At 39.7% G+C, this 24,798-nt stretch overlaps 1 protein-coding gene across 2 annotated transcripts in view; it reads right to left on the minus strand.

The window, feature by feature from the left end:
* Positions 1-24,798, minus strand: part of GRM8 (glutamate metabotropic receptor 8) — a 752,204-nt gene that overhangs the window by 425,197 nt on the left and 302,209 nt on the right. The window contains exons 3-5 of one of the 2 annotated variants that reach the window (XM_060019982.1): positions 4,206-4,341; positions 3,583-3,737; positions 2,369-2,506 (exon numbers count right to left, since the gene is read on the minus strand). In XM_060019982.1, the coding sequence (XP_059875965.1) occupies positions 2,369-2,506; positions 3,583-3,737; positions 4,206-4,341 (429 nt within the window). The remainder of the gene's footprint in view (positions 1-2,368; positions 2,507-3,582; positions 3,738-4,205; positions 4,342-24,798) is intronic. The other variant, XM_060019983.1, reaches the window with a different exon arrangement.

Here is a 24,798-nt window from a genome sequence, read left to right on the forward strand (position 1 = left end):
GGCCGCTGGGCCTGCGCGTCCGGAGCCTGTGCTCCGCAGCAGGAGAGGCCACAACAGTGAGAGGCCCGCGTACCGCAAAAAAAAAAAAAAAAAAATGCTTAAACGTGCCCTCTCTTAAAGAAACTTCTGAAAGCCTGCTTCTTTCTCAAGCTCTCCCACCATATCTACTTTCTTTCTCTGTCAAACTTCTTCGAAAAGCATTCTTTCCTCTACTTCTATGCGCACTCCATCTCCAGCCCTCTCAACCTGAGTCTCCACCTGCGCGCACCCCATCTTCTCTCCTGACTCCCAGTTCATCTCCTTCCCCAACCACAATGCTCATTTCCTCTTCTGGCTCATCCCCTAGAGGCTCAAGTTGTCATCCATCACATCTGCACAATTTCCTTCAGCAACTGCCTCTCTGTCCTCGTCTTTAACTTCCAAGTCTCCACCTGCCACTCCCTAATCTGTATTTTTAGTGCAGCACACAATGTGGGGTGCCAGACCTTATGCTGCCACCTGCTGGGGAGTTCCATGAGGCGAGCTTAGAACCAAATTCACGGTCGTCCCTCCACATCTACCATCCGTGCTGTCCTTTCTGCTAAGTAATTCTCCTAGACCTAGTTGTCAAAGATTTAACATTCAGAACCTCCATCACTTACCACCATCTCCCCTGCATTAATCACTCACTGTGTACCGTAAATACTACCTACTACAATCTCTGCACTCTGTGTTCCACCCCCAACTAGCACATCTCATTTAAGCTGTGACTGCCCATTATAGGGGCTACTGGATGGGCCCTTTCTCTCCCCTGATCTCTAACCCTCCCTACCCTTCTGCCAGGGGAATCTTTTTGAAACAGCTATCTGAGCAGTGCCTTAAATGAAAAGCCTCATGTAATTCTACCCTACAGGTAGGATAAAGCCCCAACTCCTCAGCTCTGGAGCTTCTAGGAAGAACTCCAAGGTCCTGCATGAGCTGGCCTGTCTCTTTATCCTCTTCTTTCCTCACTTCCCCTCTCACTCCCTATCTTCACTCTCACTCACTCCAGCCTCCCTGACCTTTTTGTATCTGTACCTTGAACCAAAGAGGCTTGCCCTGGATCCTAGAATGGGCTGCCCTCATATCTTCACGTGGCTGACGACGCCGGCCACTCAGGTCTGGTCTCAAATGTCACCTCCAAAGCATCCTGACCAAATGATCTACAGTAACTGCCACCGTCCCTCCCGAGACCACCTGGTCACTCTTTTCACATTTACTCTGTTGTATTTCTCCGAGGCACCTGGAAGTCTCTGTTCGTTTACGTATTTAGTGTCTGTCTTTTCACACTCAGATGTAAGCCCTGTGAGCAGGAACTCTGCCTCACTTCACTCACCCCAGCTCCTGGAAGGCGCATCCTCCACAGGGCCCCTGTTTTCACATCCCCATCTTGCTCCATTTATACGGCTGCTCTAGCACTTATCACATTACATCTCTTATTTGAACAGCTATTTCCAAAGGAAGTGAATCACGGGCAAGGAGGTCGTATCAAAATGTCCGGGCCAGGGGGTAAGCAAGCGAGGGGTGTCTGGTTATAAGATGCTCATTCAGTGTAGAAGATTTTAGTGTAGAAGACTTATGCATCTTTGTTAAAATTACCCCTAACTTTTTACGTTCTTTTTAATCATGCTGTACATATTTCATTTTCTATGTGTTAGTTTCTAATATATATATATAAATGGATTAAAAGGATGTTTATATTGACCTTGTATCTTGAATTGATCTCACTAAATGTACTACTTAGTTCTAAGTCATTTTTAAAACTCCACAGACGTTTCTACGTACATAATCATGTTTCTGCAAATAAAAAGTTTCATTCTAACACTCAAAAAATGCACATTTAATATCACTATTATTTTTCAGCACAAGATATAGAAAGTAGAGCATCAAAAAAAATCATAGCTGATAGAGCTGTGCAAGATATGGAGAACATGGACTGAAATAGTTGAAAAACACTATCTTAGAGCGATTTGTTATGATCTGTCATCCTCACTACATTTTGAGCTCCTGGTGAGCAAAATCATGTCTTGCTTATTTGTAAGTATCCCACCAAACCTAATAAAGTACTTTGCCTAAAGTAGGCACTCAATAAATGTTTTCTTAAATAGAATTAAAATATCCCAGTGTTGGACACATGCCCCATGTTCAGTACATACTTGTCCGTTGACTGTAAGAACCAGTGAGCACACCTAAGTCTGTTGAACGATCAATGTAAGCTCAGCCCCACTGAGAAACTAAAACAAGAGACGTGAGGAAGTAGAAGATACCGTCATCATTATCCACGTAGAAAAACTTCATTTCTCAGATAATGATAAAACGAATGCACCAAGGAAAACATTGAAGTGGGTACCTGTGCATTTCTTTACGTGACTGTTCCTTTTTCCATGTGATCCTAACTTGCATCCAAAATTCTCCTCCCAGAATTCCGCAAACCATACATTTCTTCGATTATTGGCAAGCGTTCGGCTTCTAAAGTATCGATCGAACCCTATTTTAAAGAAGAAAGGTATGATTTTAATATTCGTCCAAAATCAAAACCAAATACCATCAGAGCTTTTGAATAGATATTATATGATGCTGTGATCATTGCATGAAAAAATATGTATAACAGATGGGGGAGGGCAGCCAATAACCCAGCATTAAGGCTTCCCTTGTGGCAAGAGTCAATGGGGATCAGTGGACAATATCTCCACTCCCACCATTCACCATTCAGGCACCTGACTCTAGGGATGTACACAGCAGGTAAGCCTGTTGGGTGGCATCCGCACCACCTCTGTCTCTCCTCTGTGTCTCCCAGCGGCAGCAAGCAGTGACCTCGTGCTGAATATTCAAAACCAACTCAGACTTTTCTCATTCTCCTCTCTCTCCCCTAGCACGAATCAGTGTTCCAGGCTTCCGTGCTTCTACTTGCCTCAAGGTTTATCTGTCCCGCATGTTCCATTTTCAGCTAATTCAATAAACTAATCACTACTAATGTAATCTTCTGGAGTCATGGGTAATGGGCTAGTGTCATTCTGCTCAGGTAACCAACTCACTGAAGGGAGACCACCTGGAAATAGTGCCTTATTCCCAAGGATAATGGCAAAGGTAGGAATTTCAATCACTGTCGAGATCATTGGAAAAGATATTTGGGAGACAGACTGCCTTTCAGAGATGCTCCACATCTTTGCTGTTGCATTTATTTACCCATAGAGCCAGGCCAGCATCATGTCTTCATTTGCTATAAAGCAAGCACTCTCCTTCCAACAATGCTATAACCACTGTATACACCCATGGAAATATGCAAACTTAGAGGGCGACTACTAACATCACGGAGATATCCAAGGCCAACAGCAGCGCCCCCTAAAAAAATATCTAGTGGGTACTCTTTTCTAATAAAAAAAATATATATATATACAATATGTTGAGTTAAATAGTTACTGTCTTGACCATTCTGCCATCAGTCCTAAAAATTCTATCGAGTCATTAATAATGGATTCATCTCATCGTATGCTGATACCCTGATTTTGCTTTTGAGTTTAGATTCAGTTGGAATGAAGCAAGTTCTCTACAGTGCATCCTTACCATCAATTGACGCTCTTTTGGGCAAAATTGTCACAGCCCCTTCTGCAATCTCCTCCTGCTGATAAACAGGTGCTATTTTGGATCCCCAACTATCTGAGCCAATCCAGAGAAAATGCCCACTTTGGTTTAACTTTTTCGCTGCTTCCAATATCCTCCTATTGGAATAAAAAGAAATAAAACATACCACATTTACCAAGAAACTCTACACTTGTGAATGTTACAAGACCAGCTATATGAAGTCATAAACACTCAGTAGGTCACCATTAAACAACCAGTCAATCATTCTAACTGCCTGAGTCTTATCATCTCCTAAAAGGAATATATTGGAGACTTTAACTCCAGCAGCTGATAATTAGCCTTATCCTTAACCTCATTCACATCATTCTGTTTATCATCGTTATTTGTCTCATTTCTTTCAGTCCCCAGGCTTTACTTGATAAACAGATTGGACTGAGAAACTAGAAGGCTGTTGTCTCTATGTAGCAGAAGGCAGTCTGTAATTGCATGAGAATGTTGCAATTCCTATGAAATCTCACAAGATTTTACACTGAACATGAAATATGTCAGAAAAAGGATGTGGGCTGCAAATCTGATCCTACATGAGGAAGAAAAGCAATCAGCACCTGATGTCATCTTCATTAGCAAACATAATCACTGCCCGAGCATTAGGTGTTTCTAGCAGACGCTTGATTATTTTTTCAAATTCTCCAGGTCTTGGTTCACGTGGGATTTTCTGTGATTGAGCAATGCAAACACCACCTATTTAAAAAAAAAAGAAAGAAACAGAGAAAGTGATTAGGAAAAGACATTTACTTAACACACTTAATGAGGTTAGCTACTTTATAAAAACACGTGACTCAGTAAAGGATATTGTTTCTCAAAATATCTGTCATTCTCACCTACTAAAAGCAATCACTTTTTTGCATTATATGTATCAAATAAATGACATCAATAACTTAATCATACATCAGAGGTTTTTTCCAAGTTTAAACATTATTTTTGTGGATGTCTTTAAAAAAACCAAAGTGTACAAAATGTGGGACAAGAGAGAAAGAGTGGAAAGAAGGCTCTTTTAATTCATTTAACCTAAGTCCAAGGATAAGAGTCTGGATTAATAAAAGGTATGAGTATGTCTTATAGGTGAGACCACATGTGAGGAAGGAAGGTCCTTTTGCTAATTTTATTTATCAGTAGACTTCCTTTAAGGTTAATTTCCTTTTTTGAGCTCATAGTATTGCAGCAAGATTCTTATGCAGCACCATAATATGTTACGAGACAAGTGGTCTTCAAGACTGAGACACTAGCCAAGTTTCAAAGACACAAACCCTCAGTTGACATATATCTTCACCATGAAAATCAAAATGGCAGAAATCCCGTCCCACTCACATGGAAAAAGACAAGAACTCTTCTTTTGGCCTCTCCTTTTAAAGCAACATGAAGCCAAAAAGAAAAGTTTAGAAAAGATCTCTGCCCCCTGCCGACGGGCTGGGCTAGGAGGAGAAGAAGGAGGTTTCCTTTGTTTCAGTGGTACAGTTATAGCATATTCTGATACTAGGAGAAAAAGCAATATTAGCAAGATGTTTCAATTGCATTATGGTTTAAGCAGGCTTTTTGAGTCGCTTGACAAGAAAATCATCATTTATTTATAGCATTGCTTCAGTAGGCAAAGGCATGTTTTCTTCTCAACAGTTGACAATGCATTCAGTCACCCAAACATTACTGGATGCCATTATATGCCATGCATTGGGCTGGACACTGGGAATGAATAGTCTAATCCAGCAGTTACCAGCTAGTCTGGGAGAGGGGCATTCCAATAAATTATCATGGAACATGTAATAAATTTTAGAATGGAGAGAGTATACCACACTTTGGGAGCACAGAGGAAGGAGTAACTCAAGTGCTTGAGAGAGCTGGATTTTAAATGGCAAATATACATAAACACAGGGACAAAAATGGGACATTTCTGGTAGAAGCCAAGGTATGAAAGAACCTTGCTTGATCGTGACCTATGGTTGAGACTGGCTGGGGCTGAGGTTGGAAAGAATGGACAGGTCCAGCTTGACAATGACTTTGTTATACACGCCAAAGAATTTGGATTTTATCTTGAAAAGGATGGGAACCCACTGAAAGCTCATGAGCAGGAGAATTACATGATGAGCTGTGCACTTTGGGAAGAAACCTCAAGTAGGCAAACAAAGAAGAACCATGTGGTAGCCAGACAAGGGGTGTCCCGTGTGTTGTGATCAGATTTAACATACGTGACAATACTGTATGAATAACAGTGCTAGAGTACTGAAGGTTATTTTCTGTATAAGTTAGAGCACTGCCAAAGTTATCCCTGCAATAGAAATACCCTCACTAACCCTACACTATGCTCTTCAGGGGTGGGAATTGCCCATAATCCACAGACAGAGCCTGTAGTTAGTTAGTCTACTGATATGCCATGAATAGTTGTGATGATTGATTCATTCGTTCAGTAAATATTTATGGCGTGCCCACTATCTGTCAGATACCATGTGGGGCATGTGGATTTACAATGGTGAATAAAATAGACACGGCCCTTGCCTTCACAGAGTTTAGAGATGTTATGGGTAAAACAGGCTTAATGCAAAACAAACCCGCAAACTAAGTATATAAGTTATGGCAAGTCCTAGGAGGAAGAGAAAGGACATTTAATTTAGATTGAGGAACGTTTGGGAAAAGTGTCCCTAAAGTTGGTATCACTTGGTTAAGGTCAGAAAGAAGAGAGAATGCGAGAGCATCACATGGGAAAGTGCAGGAAAGAGCCAGTGGAGTTAATGAGTGAAGGGGAGAGAAGTGTGAGACAAAAATGAGAGGTAATTTGGGGGCCAAATCATGCATGGCATGCAGAGCCTGCAGAAGATTATGTGTAATTAAAGTGCCTGACATTTAGTAGCCCATAGGAATACGTCTTGTCTATGACCGCCGCATTTCACGGGAGAAAAATGAATGAGGACCATTGAATTACGTAAGAGGGCAACCTGGAGTGAAAAGAATAGGAGGCCATGAGCCCAGTTAGGAGGTTATCAGAACAGGCAATGGGAAATGATGACTAGGGTAATGCTGCTGGTACTGAGGAGGGGCAGGTGGACCTGTAAGAATTTGAGTTAGAATCAGTAGGGCTTTGTAATATTTTTCCCACCTTTATTGAGACATGAATGACAAATAAAAATTGTATATATTTAGGTTGTACTGATTGGATCTAAGTAGTGAGGTAGTAGGAAACCATTAAGCACGACTCTAAGGTTTTGGCCTTTGTGATCAGTTTGTGTGATGACACTATTAAACAAGTAGGAAACACAGGAGGGTGAACAGGTTTGGAGAGGAGGAAAGAATGATTTTGATTTAGGATAAGTTGTCTTCAAAGTACCCATGGAACATGAAACTGAGAAAAAGTGAGTCTGCAGCTAAGGAGAGAGAAGGGAGTTGTAATCACAATGTTGCCTGATGCAGATACAGTAAGAAGTTGAAGTGTTGGGAACGAAGAGATCACTCAGAGAGAATATTGAAATCAACAACAGGAAAAGGTGAGTGACAGAGCTCTCAGAAAACCCACCAGCTTGGGGAAGGGAGCTAGTGAAAGAGACTGGACAAAAGTGATTACACATTTTGAGGAGAAAACTTTGGGGACAAAGTCTTAAGTTGAAGACTATGCATAATGTGTTTAAAAATCAAACAAACAAACAAAAAACTGTGGTGAGTGGAAGCATTAGGTAACCACAGAAATGCAAGACCCAAACTGTAACACTCTCTGGGGAACAATAGCTGTTTCAAAATATGACTGCTCTTTTAAGAAAATTCCTCTGATTACTTAAGGATCCTATTAAAGACATGTCATATCCAAAATATCATTCTGAGATTAATCCTGACTCCATTGCCAGAAGAAATGAAGGCCAGAAAATTTTTATTATGACTATTTCAGATGAGGCAAACAGGCAATGCCATCCAGACATATGGTTTAGTCTGAATTCATTGATGTATTCATTTACTACAGATCTAGTGAACATTTTTGTTTGTAAAAAGCTGAGTTGGGCTGGAATTTTACATAGTCTATTCATATGTTTTTATTCCTTTACCTCACCTTTTATTTGTCAGCCTGGTCAATCGGTATTTTCCTGGAAAGAGGGACTGCACAATTAATTTATTTCAGCTGAGCAAATCCTTATGAAGCTCCTGCACCACACGGCATTGTGCTGTTTGGTGCCTTATGGATATTTTATTAAATTGTGGAGTGTGTTACTCTCAAGTAATTGGAGTTAGAAGATTAGGATTGTTTTCTTAACCTTGAAACTCATTCACAATTTCTGTCTTCACATCAGTCAAGAAGCCACACTCATAAGCACTCATAAAAGCACATATCGTCTACTGCATTTCCGGAGCTATGGACATTGTCTCCCATTCTGTCCAAAAGAGTCTTATAATTGAATGACAAGATGTACACATAAGAAAAGCCAGATAAGAATGTAAAATGATGGACTGCTAAAAAATAATAGCAGAAGATCAACTGCAGTAATAAATGACAAGTCCCCCCGCCCCCCACCAAATAGTCCAGATTTCATAAGAAGAAGAAGTCTTTATATACTGTTAGAGTTGAGGTAAAGTACCGATGAAATTTAGTCAAACATTCAGGCTTTATCAAAGACGTGCTTCCTTCAATACTCATTATACGTTGTTTCAATTTTTAAAGAGACTCTCTGACTTGATTTAGACTCCTGGGGTGGGAGAAGGAAGAGGAGCTGCTCTCCATCAAAGCACATGTCTATTGCATCTATTTCTTCATACCTCACTCTGGAAGAGTACTGATTGTGTGCAGTTCAAGGAACACTAACTTTCTTATTCTACAGCTGTCCCCAGTTCTGCAAGAAATAATTTTGAAAGCTTAGCGCTTAGGAATGTTGTACGGAGGAATTTATAATTGGCTGTTCTCTAGAATCTTCTGACTTCCTCATCTGTGTCAATGTTTTCCTTTCGATTATTTAGTGATAATTAAAAGATCATTTGTTGAACGGAACATTTTACATTCACTCTACAACACACGTGATCACTCCTTCCCCGTCTCATTCACTCTTGCCTCCCTAGTCGTAGCGAAAGCACTCCAAGATTGGCATAATCACCACATTTCTGATGAGGAAACTGAGAAACAAGGGGTGTCAACAGCTGGCAAGAGGTTGGAAGCCAGGTTCAAAGTCAGATCTGACTCCAAGACTAGCCTTTTTTCTTCATCTTTTCCATCACTTACCCAATTGACCAGTGTGTCAAGTTGGTTCACAATTTCTGTCAAGTTCTAAGTAAATCAAATCGAGTCTCTGGTTATATAACGTGTTAGCTCTGCATGACAGAATGGTTTTGATACATAAACAAATCAACAAAGTTACCATTTTATCAATGGTTAAGTTATTGGTAAAAGAGTGATTGGTCAAAATTGTTGGTTAACCGTAAGAGATTGTTTATAATTGACCCTAATGAGAATGTAATATAGTCAGTCAACTATTATTAAATTATTTCTTATGAATGCACTTGCAAATAATAGCAATGAGCAAAACCAAATAACCAGTTTTTTTGTTTCTCTCTTAAAGACAATAGAAACACGTTAACTCTTCAAAGTGCCGGGATCCCAATTCCAATTCTTAGGGAGTGAGGAATTTCCCCACCATCACCAGGCAATCCTCTGACAAAAACTGGGTGCCCTACAATTCAACTCATTTCTGATACTATCTACCTGGATATTGTCAGATTCCACAGGTTAAGGGTTCAAGTCCTACAAGACTGTCTGCCCAGCCCCCACCCCACTTCAGATGTCAGTCACAAGCTCTGCTTGTTACCTGTGCTTCTGACCAACTGGTTACAGATCAGAGGTTCCCAAAATCTCCTCCTTGGGTTCAATTAATTTGCTAGAGAGGCTAACAGAACTCAGAGGAACACTGTACTTACTAGATCACTGGTTTATTATAAAAGAATATAACTCAGGAACAGCCAAATAAGAGATGTACAGGGCAAGGCATGGGGAAAGGGCACAGAGCTTCCATGCTCTCTCTGAATCTCCAAATGTTCACCAACCTGAAGCTCTCCAAACCCCATCCTTTCCAGTTTTGATGGAGGCTTCATTACATAGGCATGATTGAAATGGCCATTGGTGGGTGAACTCAATTTCCAGCCCCTCTCCCCTCCCTGCAGGTTTCGGGGTGAGACTGAAAGTTCTAACCCTCTAATCCTGTGGCTGGTCTTCCTGACAACCAGCCCCAACCTTAGGTTACCTACAGGCTTTCCTAAAGTCATCCATTAACATAACAAAAGACACCTTTTTCACTCTCATCACTTAGGAAATTCCAAGGATTTTAGGATCTCTGTGCCAAAAACTGGATAAAGACCAAATACTATTTCTTATTATACGTCACAATATCACAACTCTATGCCCTACTCTTTTCTTTTTTTTTTTAAACATCTTTATTGCAGCATAATTGCTTTACAACAAATGCTGGAGAGGGTGTGGAGAAAAGGGAACCCTCTTGCACTGTTGGTGAGAATGTAAATTGATACAGCCACTATGGAGAACAGTATGGAGGTTCCTTAAGAGACTAAAAATAGAAATACCAGACGGCCCAGCAATCCCTCTACTGGGCATAGACCCTGAGAAAACCATAATTCAAAAAGAGTCATGTACCACAATGTTCATTGCAGCACTGTTTACAATAGCCAGGACAAGGAAGCAACCTAATTACTCTTGACGTCATTTCTTTCCACCTTTCTGGAGACATAAGTAAAAAGACAATTTGGCCCTAATGTAATTGGTCCTTTAGTGATAGTTCAGTAAAGTTTGTTCTAAGGTTTGAACAAGTGTAATCACGCCTTTTGTAACAGTACTTTCACCTCCTATGTGGCGTACATCTGGGACTTAGCAGCAAAGTATACAGTGTGATGAAAGTTTGTCTCTTTGTCAGCTTCAAGTGCACTTTGTGAAAGAGATTTACCTCACACATCGCAGTGAAGTAAAAGTGTTATCTTGAACAACATGCATTAAAAGAGCAAAACTGCACTTAAATCTGTGCTCATTCCCCCACCACCACCACCACCACCAAACCTGTTATGCTTTTTCCTCTATCAAATGCCAATTCACCCTTAAAGAGACTGAACAGCAATGAAATGAGGGAATGAAAGTCCTGGTACAGAAGGGGCATGAGCGCCTTGCTACTCCCCTCTTTGTCCCCTAAGAGTGGCAATAGGGACGATCCAGTAGGGAGAGGACTGGCTCAGAGAGCCCCTTTCCTGCCAGTCTCCATGTGACTCAGAGATGCTCGTGCCTGGAAGGCAGATTGGGCTGGAACAGGTTCACAGGGTCAGTTTCCTACATGCTAGGCTTTCTAACATGCCCTCATTTCATCACAGATCCACTCAGAGGCACAGAGCGGTATGGCGGTTATGAACGTTGTCTCTGGGGCTACACTTTCTAGCTCCAAATCCCGGCCCTTCTCTGACTAGCTGTGATGCTGGGGAAGTTGTGTGACTTCTCTGTGCCTCTGTCCCTCAATCTAAAGATTGAGAGGATGCTAGTATCTTCCAAATGGGTTATTGTGAAAAGATTAAATAATCACTCAACAGATTAATTTGTTTCCTCAGAAAACACATTCATTGTAAATTGTTTAAAATAAAAATTGACAAACCCCAAACAGAAACAGTAACTCACTTTCACCAAGCAATACTTACCTATAACATTAATTCTAGACTCCTTAAATTTCATTCCCCAAATGTACACAGAATAACAACTCTTACTAGCAAGTCCAGTCAACGGGGATGCTAAGTACAAAAGGTTCTACGTTAGAAGGGAAACTTGTGCCCATCACCACTTGAACTAAACGTCTAATGTGTTGCCTCTTCCCCTCTTGAAAACTGGAAATGTCTAAGGAGACATGGGTACAGTAGATGGGAAAAATTCAGGAAAAGAAAGGATGAGGAAGAAGAAGAAGAAGAAGGGGGGTGGGGAGAGGGTGAGAAGGGAAATGACATGACTTGGGGGAAGAAATAGAAGAGGGAAAAGAACAAGAGGAGAGACTAGAGGGCAGACCATCCACACCAGAAGTATCTTCGGAGCTGGGCAAAAAATCCATTCTCTTCAGGGTCAAAACAGCAAACGTGGAGTTAGGAACATTTGGACAAGGAGAACTTGACGAGGTTTAAATAAATTTTACTACTGTGTTGTGTGCATTTGTATTTCCATGAATTATTTTCTGAGTACTATTTTTGGAGTGTTTTGGGATTTTTATTTTGTTTTGTCTGTTTGTTTTGTTTTGTTTTGTTTGCTATTTCACAGTGGATTCCCAGATACTGGGGCCAAAAGTATGACCGGAAGGTTTTGAAAGATAAAACTAACTCCCTGTAAATGCTCAAATGCTCAATATGAATAAACTCTCTAAGAAAAGAGAAATTTCATATTTTCTAGCCCATTGCTTGGAAAAACCATCATGCCAATGGCCACTAGAATCAAAGTGAGCACTGGTTAAATTTCTCACCCTTCTGGATTAGGAAAAACACAGTACTGGATTTAGGATTAAGCTCATTACAGTTACAGATGAGAAATTAGTCATTCAGTTACAGATGAGGAATTCATTACAGAATCATGCCAATTAAATTAGTGAGGGGGAGAGTAGACAATCGTGGCATCCGCCCTTCTTCAATCATTCAACAAATATTTATTGAGCACTGTTACAGGTCAGATACTTTTTAGACACAGAGTATACAAGAGTGAATAATATAGAGAAGGTCTCTGACTTCACAGAGCTCACATCTCAGTAAATCCCTAGGGTCTTGTGAAGCCTGATACCAGTGGGCATTCATTGGATGTGTGATAAATAAGTGAATAAACAAGAAATTCTTATTTCATGATGTAGTAGAATGATCTAATAAAGAGATACTAAGCATATCCATGTATTAAAAATACCATCATTCAGGTAAGGCTAAGCATCTCTGCATCTATGTTATATATGTATGTAACATAAAGTCATTTCCAAATACCTTCTGCAAATAGGACACTCTCAATAGTATCTCAGCAGCAGCTATCAGAGCCTGCAAACTATGAACATTCTTCTACACAAGTAATATCTTCGTCTACTTACCAGCATTACCTGAATTCTGCTATATATTGGCTTTCAGTGCAGCATTTTAACAGATACTCAAAGGGGGCTGACATTCTTGATTTAAAGAAGGAACTAATAGCTGAAACATCATTATTGCTTTAGCTGTATAACTCTTCAGAGCAAGGCTTGCACCACAACCAACGTACAACAGTGACTAAGCTAAGAAGTGGACTTCAGAGAACAAAAATAAAGCACCAAAAGCGTTTAAAAACTCCATCTTTCAAGCAAATGCAAGTACTTGTAGTATTTCTGTAGGCAGTTCACAATAATTTTCCATGGCAAGATTTGATCTATGTGTTTGAGGCATATAAAAGTTAAAAATATAATTATATATTTAACTCTTTGGATTCAAATAGAACTAAAAAGAGAGGAGAGTAAAATGACATGTTTTTGATAGCAAGCCATTGTACAGTTAAAGAACTCTTTTTAAAAAAATTTTTAACAGTTTTACTGAAGTGTAATTGATATATCAAAAAAAAACCTACATATGTTTAATGCATATACTTTGATGAGTCTGGACATATGCATACACCTATGATACCATCATCACAATCAAGGTAACAAACATATCCATCATTTCCAAGTTTCCTTGTGTCTCATGTCCCCTTTGTGTGTGTGTGTGTGTGGTAAGAACACTTAACATGAGATCTATCCTCTTAACAAAATTTTAAGTGAATACCATGCTGTTAACTATAGGCACTACTTTGTACAGCAGCTCTCTAGACCTTATTCCTCTTGCATAACTGGAACTTTACCCCCATTGAATAACAACTTCCCATTTCCCCCTCCTCCCAGCCCCTGGTAACCACCATTCTCTCTGCTTCTATGGTTTGACTACTTCAGACTCCTCACATAAGTAGAACCATACGGCATCTGTTCTTCTGAGACTGGCATATTTTACTTAGCATAACATCCTCCAGGTCTGTCCATGTTGTCTCAAATAGTAGGATTTCCTTCTTTGTTAAGGCTGAATAATATTCCATTTTATGTGTATTCCACATTTTCTTTATCCATTCATCTGTCAATAGACATTTGGGTTGCTTCCATATCTTGCCTATTGTGAATAATGCTTCAGAGAACACAGGAATGCCGATAACTCCTCCAGATCCTGTTTCAATTCTTTTGGTTAAGTACCCAGTCATGAGATTGCTGGATTATATGGTAGTCCTCTTTTTAATTTTTTTGAGGAAGCTCTACTATTTGCCATAGTGGTTGTACCACTTTACATTCCCACTAACAGTGTACAAGGGCTCCATTTTCTCCACATCCTTGACAACAGTTGTTATATTTTGTTGTTTGTTTGATAATCGTCATCTTAACATGTGCAAAGTGATATCTCATTGTAGTTTTGATTTGAATTTCCCTGATGATTAGTGATACTGAGTAACTTTTCATATACATAGTGGCCACTTGTATGTTTTCTTGGGAGAAATACCTAAGTCCTTTGACCATTTTTATTTATTTATTTTTAAATTTTATTAAAGTATAGTTTATTTACAATATAGTGTTTTTGACCATTTTTAAATTGAGTCACTTGAGCTTTTGCTATTGCACGGTAGGAGTTTAAGGACTCTTGTTAAAATAAATTTTAGACTAGATTTTACTCAAAATAGAAGGCAGTTAGTAACTTGAGATGCAAGACTCCCCATACACAAAAGAAATTAACTCTATTACCTTTTCCTTAACTAAAAACCCATTTAGAACAAATAGAAAATAATAATAATAATAATAGTGTATTGAATACTAGTTCACCATGCTTTAATATCTCATTTCACCCTCATAACATCTCAGTGCTACTGAATATGTAAGGTAAACATCATAAACTTGAGGAAACTGTCCCCGAGGTCACACAGCTAGGAAGGAGTCAAGTGCAGACCTTGTGACCCTTATCCTAGTAGCCAAGTATATTCATTGTACTTTGCTACTATCTCTCATAATTGTCCCCTTGATCATTAAAACTCCTCAATATAAATAATTAAACAGCATCAACAGGTAAGGTAGTATGACCAAAGTGCGAACTCCAAAGTGTTATACCATCAAGACCGAATAACTAAGGAAAATGGATTTTGTTCTGGTTCAGGTTGGACAAAAGTTTCATTCATTAACATCCTCTCAAAAGAGTGTCCTGCAGGCTTCTTCTCTACATGAACCCAGGCATGCCCACCAACACTCCTGGAGCATTCACTGTGTGCTTACTATATGCTGAGTGCTCTGTTGAAGTCTGGAGATACAAAAATGAGTAAGAAGCCACAGTCCCTGGTCTTGAGGCACTCACAATAAATAACACAATATGTAAACAGTATTACAATTTCATGTGAGAAATGCTACAATGCAGGGTAGCCTAGGGGTATGGGACCAAGAAAACAGAATCTAGTTAACTATGAATAAGATTCACCAGCTCCTGCCAGTGACCGTAGGAATACATGGTCAAAGAAGCGTAAAAAGTAGCTGTATGGTACATTCAGACACACCAGGATCAACAAAGTCAGAAAACATTGCAGAAGTAAGCTTATGATTGATTTAGCCATCCAGAAACCAGCAAAGTCTATTTCTAATGGAAACTACCAGTCATCAGATATATCCAGTATTTCCAGTGAAAATGTGATTGTCCTTGATAATTTAAATACGATGTAATAAATACCTTGCGTTTATGTACAAGGGGGATTTAATTTTACTTTTCCACAATAAGAAACAGACCACACATCTTGAAGTGGAAGGAATACAGAGAAAAAAAATTAAATAACCATTAAAATGGCCATTTGAAAGGGTTAGAACAAAGCATCAGTTCTAAGAACCAAGGATTTTAGTTGGATTCAATGCATTTTAATCACAACTAATCAAACAGTTTATACACGGCTTTGTTTATTTCAATGTTAAAACACGTCAGAACTTGCAAGAATAGTCTTTTAAAAGTTTATTCCTATTATTGCAAACTGTGAATGCACAGGCCAAGGCAAAATCTGAATCATCTAGAGATTCACTATCAAACATTCTTTCACTGAAACCAAGAAACGTCTATACCCGCGGTGTTACAGGAACAGAGCAGGTATGTTATAACATTTTGCATTAAATTATATCATTTATCTAAGGGTGTTCTTAGGAAAGAACATTAAGCTTTCAATAATCCTAACATCATTCAAGCACAAAAATGAAAACTGCAGATCAGAACTGCAAATGACAAAAGGATAACCGTTTGTTACCTCATAAATTTCTATGGTATAATTTCTACAATATCCATTCATGCCGTGACTCCCAGAGAAAACTCATTCTCTTTACAAATGCATTATATCTTAACAATATACTATAGCAAGTGAATATCTATAAAATAAAAAGCAGTTCGGCTTGTGGGAAAAGATTCCTGAAATATGAATAGTATGACAGACGTACTGGCTCTACCATTCTAACAACAAGTTCACTCAAGCCATGATATAATTTTCTCATTCCTACATGGGATTATGCCCATGTCCCCTCTGTAGGACCCTCTCTGGCTATCAGTTTCGTCATTTGTACAAAGAAGGGTGCTTGATGGGACGACCTCAAGATTCCTTTGAACTTCAGCATTTTGTGTTTCTGTGAATATACCACATATACTGCCTCCCATGAGTACTGTGAATTATGTAAGTAAGTTCTAATATGGAAATAGAAAGAATATCATGTAAAATACAATGAATCACTTGTTTAAAAGCCTAAAGGAGAAGAACTAGAAAAGACATAAGAAAATTTATTCAATTCAAAATTATGAAGCCTGGGCAGCTTAAAAACTAATTTTTATGAGGGTATTAGGGTCTCAGTCAGGTGCTTTGGGTCTGGAGACCAGTTTGTCGAAGCACTCTCACTCCTTCTCAGTTGATTGAAAAGGAAATGAGACAGGGGGTTCAGCATAGTCATGATGGAGACATCCATGCAGATTTGTCCATTAATAGCTTTCATTTCACTATTCCATAAGCCTCCCTTCTCCTCTCATCTTTTAATTTCCCTCTCATTTCTTTATCCTACTCCACTTCCCTTTTCTTCTTTTTCTTTGCTCCTCTCTTACTCCCCCCTCTCCCCTTTCAAAAACCAGAATATGGTGACAGGTCACCTGATGCAGCACCCTTCCAAGTCTGCCTGTCCCGCTGTTCCCTAAGATTCACTAACAGGACAGAGCAGCAAAAAAGAACTGCTGTGTGGCCTGGAGTTTGGTTAAGCAAGGAAACGAGAACACATTCATTTATCTCCACTTCCTCCAAATATCCAGCTGAGTATCAAATGGAGGTGAGTATCACATGGAGAAAACAGGAAAGAAATGTAATCAATGTTTCGAAAGCTGAAAAGCAGATGATGATCTTGCCAGGCAGAAAAAAAAAAAAAAAAACTGAAAGGAAAGCCCTCAGGGCATGGGGATGCAGCTGATATGAAGAGAAACGAGGCAGCCACTCCACCCAACATCAGGAAGGCTCTAGGAGGGGAGGCGCCAGAGACTCCAGAGGTGGGGGTGAAAACAGAATTGGGTGAAAATCTCTGTGTCTTCCTCCAACTACAGACCCTCTGCACAGAAGATCAGAGGGTCACTGTAGAGGATGAACTCAAGGACACCAGACCCAGCAAGGACTGAGCAGGTTTCTATAAAGTGAAAGCCTGTATGCTGAATGGGGATCCCCTGGTCCTGGTCCCCCTTCCCTGCTTAGCACCCAGACTCCAGCTGCCTAACTTTCATCTCCCAGGCAGGAAACTGGAAGAGTCTTCTCGGGAGAAACTGGCCAAAGGGTGACACCGTACTGATACTCATTGATGGATGTCTCCCAATTAGATAATCATGTCTACTTGCTCATTTTAAAGTAAAGCCACAATCAGGGAACCTGACCCACAAGTCGCAAGCTTCCAAACAGCACCAGGACCACATTCTTAATGTCACACCAAACAGAGGAGAAGAACTCAGTGGACACAGAAACAAGACAGAAGCAGAAGATGACTTCAAGAATATTAATAACCGCAGACAGAAGACATTCTGTCCACGCAACAAGAACAGGAGGCTATAAACACAGGAGCATTCAGAGAACAAGGAAGAGCTCCTGGATATTAAAAAAGATAAGTGAGATAGAAATACCTCAATAGATAAGACATAAGAGAAAGTCAAGGGAATATTTCAGAAAGTAAAACAAATGAAAAATCGTCATGAAATTAGGGAATGTATCCAGGAGGTTCAACATTCAAACTCTGAAGTCTCAAAAAGAAATAGAGAGGCCATTACCAAAGAAATAAAAGAATATTTCTGAGAACTGAAGAACATGAGTTTTTGACTTGAAAACACCTGTCAAATTTCTAGCAAAAAGAAAAGAGAAGGATGAGGAAGGGAAAGACCCACACGAAGGAACATTCACACAAGATTTTAAAATCACTTGAGAGTGAAAACAGATTATAGAAAAAGGGTTAGGGCTCAGAATGGCTTCTGGGTCCTGAAGGGCAGAACCACTGGACAGAAGAAAACAGAGCAACACGTTCAAAATGATGAGAAAAGATGAGTTTTATTCCAGACAAACATAACCACCAAACTATAAATCAAATGTATGAGTAAAATAAAGTCTATTTTGGAGATGCAGAAATCTCAAAAAACAATTTGCCTTCCATGCGCCCTTTTTAGGAAGCCTCTGAAGGATGTACACCATCCAAACCAGGAAGGAAACAAGAAAGGAGATTCCGAATCCAGGTAACAGGTAATCCAACACAGGGAAGGTAAAGGGATTTCTCCAAGTGATGATAAAGTGAGGTCAGAGTTAACAGGACGGAACTCGTCTAGAGATCACCCAGTCCAGGTTAGAGCAGGAAGATGGAAGACTCCAGAATATCTCCAAGAAAAAAAAAAAAAAAAAGAACCAGAATTGGTGGATTATTTGATGTGTTTGGATGTACTGAAAGAATATGTATAGTTCTGCAAGAGTTTGAAGATGAATTCATAATAGATACATAGAAAAATGAAGCTTATGACAAAGCAAGGAATTAATTCCAGGAAAAACAAAATGTGTATAGAAGAGAAATGTTATTTTAGTACCCTATCTAGATCAATTGTAATGTCATGTGTAGAGTCATGATAATATAAACACTGAATATTAACTGGACCAAAATGGCGATACAATCCTGCTGGAAAGATTGGAGAAGTGTGTGTCTATGTGCACATACCCGTGCAATTTGTGTATGGTGTGTATTTGTGTATGAGTTGTCATCATCTTCCAGAGTAGGAAGACCAGAAAGATGAAAGTTAAAAAATCAAGATAGCAGGGCTTCCCTGGTGGCGCAGTGGTTGAGAGTCCGCCTGCCGATGCAGGGGACACGGGTTCGTGCCCTGGTCCGGGAAGATCCCACATGCCGCGGAGCGGCTGGGCCCGTGAGCCATGGCCGCTGGGCCTGCGCGTCCGGAGCCTGTGCTCCGCAACGGGAGAGGCCACAACAGTGAGAGGCCCGCGTAGCACCAAAAAAAAAAAAAAAAAAATCAAGATAGCAGCATAAACATGTTGTGTGGAAAAATGGAGACAAAAACCAGGGGAAAAAAAACAACTAAAGAAATTGAAAACAAATTTTCTAGATTCAAAAGTGGGAGGACTGAGGTGTGTGACTGTGTGATTGCTGTTTTTGTTAAGCCTGGTTGCACTATACAGGAAATCGCTCAGTTAAAGTGCGTGCTTAGGGCACTGCCTTTTATAGTCATAAAGTGCGAAGAAAAAAAAAGAGCTGAAAGATGGCTTTCTATCTGTTAAGAGAAGCCTCTCCTGTAACTGGGTTTCTCTTAAAGATGTTTCTGCATGTTTACACCTAGACCTGTGTTACCTTACCTAACTGGGGGTTTTGTTTGTTTGCTTTTTGGTGGCATTGCAGATGCTTGTTTAATCTTCTTGGGACCAAAACCCGGACAACAATGCATAATGACAAAAATAATAATTAATACAAACAACATGACAACCCACGTTGCCAGAGTTTCAAGCACCAGATTTCATCTCAGTTAAAGCTAACCTGTCCATAGGTGTTTCCTACCCAAACTCCAAAGATATATCAGTAACTGTTTTCAATGACATAAAAGACCTATCATTTAAACAAAACCACGACTGACACTTTATCTGGACACTATTTGCAATTTAAAATAATGTTTGTTGTTATGTTAAAGAAAATGAGTTCTCTCACAGAAGGATATAATTGTCACCCAGGTAATCTTATTTGAGTATTTCAAGGACCACAAGGGAATGAAGCTCTATGGGCAAAGTGGCTGCGGAGTAGAGGGGAGCACACGGGCACCCAGAGGTGGGTATGTGCAGACAAGGGCATTGGTGTAGGTGACTCTAGTGTTCTCTCTATCAGGCACATGAATTTATGGTAGCTTTGGTGGGTGCTCAATCACACTCCACAAGAGAAGGAGGCGGAAATGAGAAATATACCAGAGGCTGTCATCATCCAAACCCTTCCAGTTGGGCTTTGAAGCCTTGGCAAAGGTGGTTTCAGGAAGATATGAGGAGATTTGAAGGAACTCCTTCGCCAAATTTTAGCTAATCCATGCGGAATTGAAACTTGATGAGTCCTAAGTGGGGGATAAATCACAGATTTCAATAATCTGTGATGTGAATACATCTACGTTTTTAATGTATGTTGTACACGGAGGCACTGGAAACTAATCTGTATGTCATAGTTCTCCAGAAAAGATTTGCAGTGATTTCTTTTCCAACCACGAATGGGCGGCCTCCCTTTAGACTATGTGAAAGACGGGGCCCCTACTCAACACTCACAGGAGACAAAGGTGAAGCAAACAGCAACAATGGGGACAAAGTCTCCTGCCAGCACTGCACCAGGCATGGGGGATGAGAGACCACACCCTGGTTTTCACAGAATTTGGGATCCAAGGGGTGAAAGAAAGAAAAGGGATTGGATCCATAAGTCATTCCTTCATTTTAATACCAAATAATAAATATTCATTTTAAATCTCATGGATTTTGTAACACCAACTGGGCATAAAATTGTGAACAATCATGCAACCTAACAATGTAACTCGCAAAGTGTTAAGTTCTTCTCCTGAGATCATCACTGTGCAACAGGGATTATACTGTCATCCCTCTGGGGGTCACAGGTGTCCCAGATGTGGTGATTTATGTGAAATCAGGTGATGACATTGTTTTCTGGTAACAGGTTTTTCTCACCCTCCACCAACTCATATCTATAAGCCTCACAAGGGTGATATTACCTTTCTTTCCCTCTTTGTTTTTTGTCCTATTGAAATGACATCTGTGTGATTTATCTTTTTTTATTTTAGAAAAAAATATTCACTAATCTTCTTAGATGTCGATGGTGTCAATAGGAACCAGGTTCTTATCAGTCTCTAATTGGACATAGCTTTATGCAAAGGAAATTAATGGACATGGGAGCCTCTCAGAGCTGACATTTTTTTTGTTTTTGTTTTTGTTTTTTAGCGGTACGCTGGCATCTCACCGCCACGGCCTCTCCCATTGCGGACCACAGGCTCCGGACGCGCAGGCTCAGCAGCCATGGCTCACGGGCCCAGCCGCTCCGTGGCATGTGGGATCCTCCCAGACCGGGGCACGAACCCGTGTCCCCCGCACCGGCAGGCGGACCCTCAACCACTGCGCCACCAGGGAAGCCCTCAGAGCTGACATTTTACGTGAGAAGCTTAATGAGGAAACAGAGGGAGAAAGAGGTCAGTGCCTTTCATGAGGACCAAATCCAGAGGCAAATAAATGCTAGCTCACTGTCCTCCAGGAAAGTAAGTCTCCAGTGAGTGTCTGTGGGGCTCAGGTAGGCAAGATCACAATTTACGTGAGAGAAGGCAAAAAGTGGCTAAGAGGAAAGTGAAGAAGGAAAGGGAAGGGGCTATAGCATCTGGATGAAAAGGAGATGTTTCTGACAATAAATGCTGGAGAGGGTGTGGAGAAAAGGGAACACTCTTGCACTGCTGGTGGGAATGTGAATTGGTTCAGCCACTATGGAGAACAGTATGGAGGTTCCTTAAAAAACTACAAATAGAACTACCATATGACCCAGCAATCCCACTACTGGGCATATACCCTGAGAAAACCGAAATTCAAAAAGAGTCATGTACCAAAATGTTCATTGCAGCTCTATTTACAATAGCCCGGAGATGGAAACAACCTAAGTGCCCATCATCGGATGAATGGATAAAGAAGATGTGGCACATATATACAATGGAATATTACTCAGCCATAAAAAGAAACGAAATTGAGCTATTTGTAATGAGGTGGATAGACCTAGAGTCTGTCATACAGAGTGAAGTAAGTCAGAAAGAAAAAGACAAATACCGTATACTAACACATATATATGGAATTTAAGAAAAAAAAATGTCATGAAGAACCTAGGGGTAAGGCAGGAATAAAGATGCAGACCTCCTAGAGAACGGACTTGAGGTTATAGGGAGGGGGAAGGGTGAGCTGTGACAGGGCGAGAGAGAGTCATGGACATATACACACTAACAAACGTAGTAAGGTAGATAGCTAGTGGGAAGCAGCTGCATGGCACAGGGATATTGGCTCGGTGCTTTGTGACAGCCTGGAGGGGTGGGATAGGGAGGGTGGGAGGGAGGGAGACGCAAGAGGGAAGAGATATGGGAACATATGTATATGTATAACTGATTCACTTTGTTATAAAGCAGAAACTAACACACCATTGTAAAGCAATTATACCCCAATAAAGATGTTAAAAAAAAAAAAAGGATATGTTTCTGAATAGCTTCAGGTGAGATGTGACATAAGAGAACATCAAGAACTCAAATGTTTCTTCCTGTTTTCCATTTATTACTATTAAGCCAAAATAACACTTGGTTTGTCACTTTCAGAGCTCCGAGCATACATTTCCTCTATTTTCGGCAGCATGGTTAGCATTCAGTTTATTTTTCCACGGGTGCTATAGCACAACATGGGCATAAAACAGTGAAAAATTAAATCGCTCAAAAGTGTAGGTGGGCTTCTGTGAAATTTGTGCTGAATGAATTTTTAGAAAGTAGAATGCGGTACTAAAATTGCTGCACATGTGTTCTATTATTAAATATCTAACTCTTCTAAATTGGGAAGGATGATAACAAGCAGTCTTGCGGGAAAGCTGAAGACCTAAACAATATGATTCTGAAACCAAAATAAAACTGTTTTGTTATTTTTTTATTTTTATAATTGTTAAAATATCACCGTGGCATCATAGCACAAAAACAGAAAGAACAACAGCTAAAGAAGAGCATGGAAAAGAATACTCCCCAGAAGCTTACTATCCTGGCGTTAACATTTTTTTTCAACATATCTCAGGCTTTATCCACATAAAACCATAATTATCAGTTTTTATTAATGTGCATATACTTTTGTGTTTGGTTTTCCACTGAGCATTGTACTGTTAGTATTCTTCCATGCTATTCCAAGAGAAGCAGCAGAAAGAACACTGGGTTACTAGCAAGATGTGCTTCAGGTCTTAGCACACATGAGTTCCTTGTACTGTCCAGAGAGTCATCATTTTCGTAGCTATTCAATCTTCCTTGGAATTGATATAAGCAATTTTACTTACTCTGCTCCTTGTTCTCGAGCATGAGCAACAGTTCACAAGCCTAAGTATCACTGCAATACACACTTCCTTAACATAGCTTTTTTCTTCTTTTGAAGGCTATCCTTCATATAATTTCATGGCAGGTGAACATATTTTTATATGCTTTATTCCTTTTGGTACATACTACCAAATTGTTTTCCAAAAGAGTTATACCCAGTTATACTGTTACCAGCAATATAAATATGATTGTACACAACCTACAGGATGAGAGAAAATATTTGCAAATAAGGCATTAATATCCAAAATATATCAACAGCTCATACAATTCAATATCCAAAATACCAACTAAAAATGGGCAGAAGATCTGAATAGACATTTCTCCAAAGAAGACATGCATATGACCAACAGGCACATGAAAAGATGCTCAACATTGCTAATCATCAGGGAAATGCAAATCAAACCTACAATGAGATATCACCTCACACCTGTCAGAATGGCTATCATCAAAAAGAACACAAATAACAAATGTTGGCAAGGATGTGGAGAAAAGGAAACCCTCACACACTATTGCTGAGAATGTATAAATTGGTACAGCCACTGTGGAAAACAGTATGCAAGTTTCTCAATAAACTAAAAACAGAACTACCATATGACCCAGCAATTCCACTCCAGGGTATATATATATGAAAAAAACAAAGACAGTAGTTAGAAAAGATACATGCACCCCAATGTTCACAGTAGAATTACTTATAACTGCTAAGATAAGGAAGCAACTTAAGTATCCATAAACAGATGAATGGATAAAGAAGATTTGGTATATATATATATATATATATATATATACACACATACATACATACATACACACACAACAGAATACTACTCAGCCATAAAAAAGAATGAAATTTTGCCATTTGCAACAACATGGATGGACTTGGAGGGTATTATGCTAAGTGAAATAAGTCAGACAGAGAAAAACAAATACTGTATGATATCACTTATATGTGGAATCTAAAAAATACAACACACTAGTGAATATAACAAGAAAGAAACAGACTCACAGATATAGAAAACAAACTAGTGGTTATCAGTGGGGAGGGGGGGGGAGCAAGGTCACTGTAGGGGTAGGGGCTTAAGAGGTACAAATGAAACAGCAATATAAATCAATGGAACAGGATAGAAAGCCCAGAGATAAACCCACACACCTATGGTCAACTAATCTATGACAAAGGAGGCAAGGATATACAATGGAGAAAAGTCTCTTCAATAAGTGGTGCTGGGAAAACTGGGCAGCTACATGTAAAAGAATGAAATTACAACACTCCCCAACACCATACACAAAAATAAACTCAAAATGGATTAAAGATCTAAATGTAAGACCAGACACTATAAAACTCTTAGAGGAAAACATAGGAAAAACACTCTTTGATGTAAATCACAGCAAGAGCTTTTTTGACCCACCTCGTAGAGTAATGGAAATAAAAAAACAAATAAACAAATGGGACCTAATGAAACTTAAAAACTTTTGCACAGCAAAGGAAACCATAAACAA

The sequence above is a fragment of the Delphinus delphis genome, chromosome 9 (assembly GCF_949987515.2).
Source record: "Delphinus delphis chromosome 9, mDelDel1.2, whole genome shotgun sequence".
NCBI lineage: Eukaryota > Metazoa > Chordata > Mammalia > Artiodactyla > Delphinidae > Delphinus > Delphinus delphis.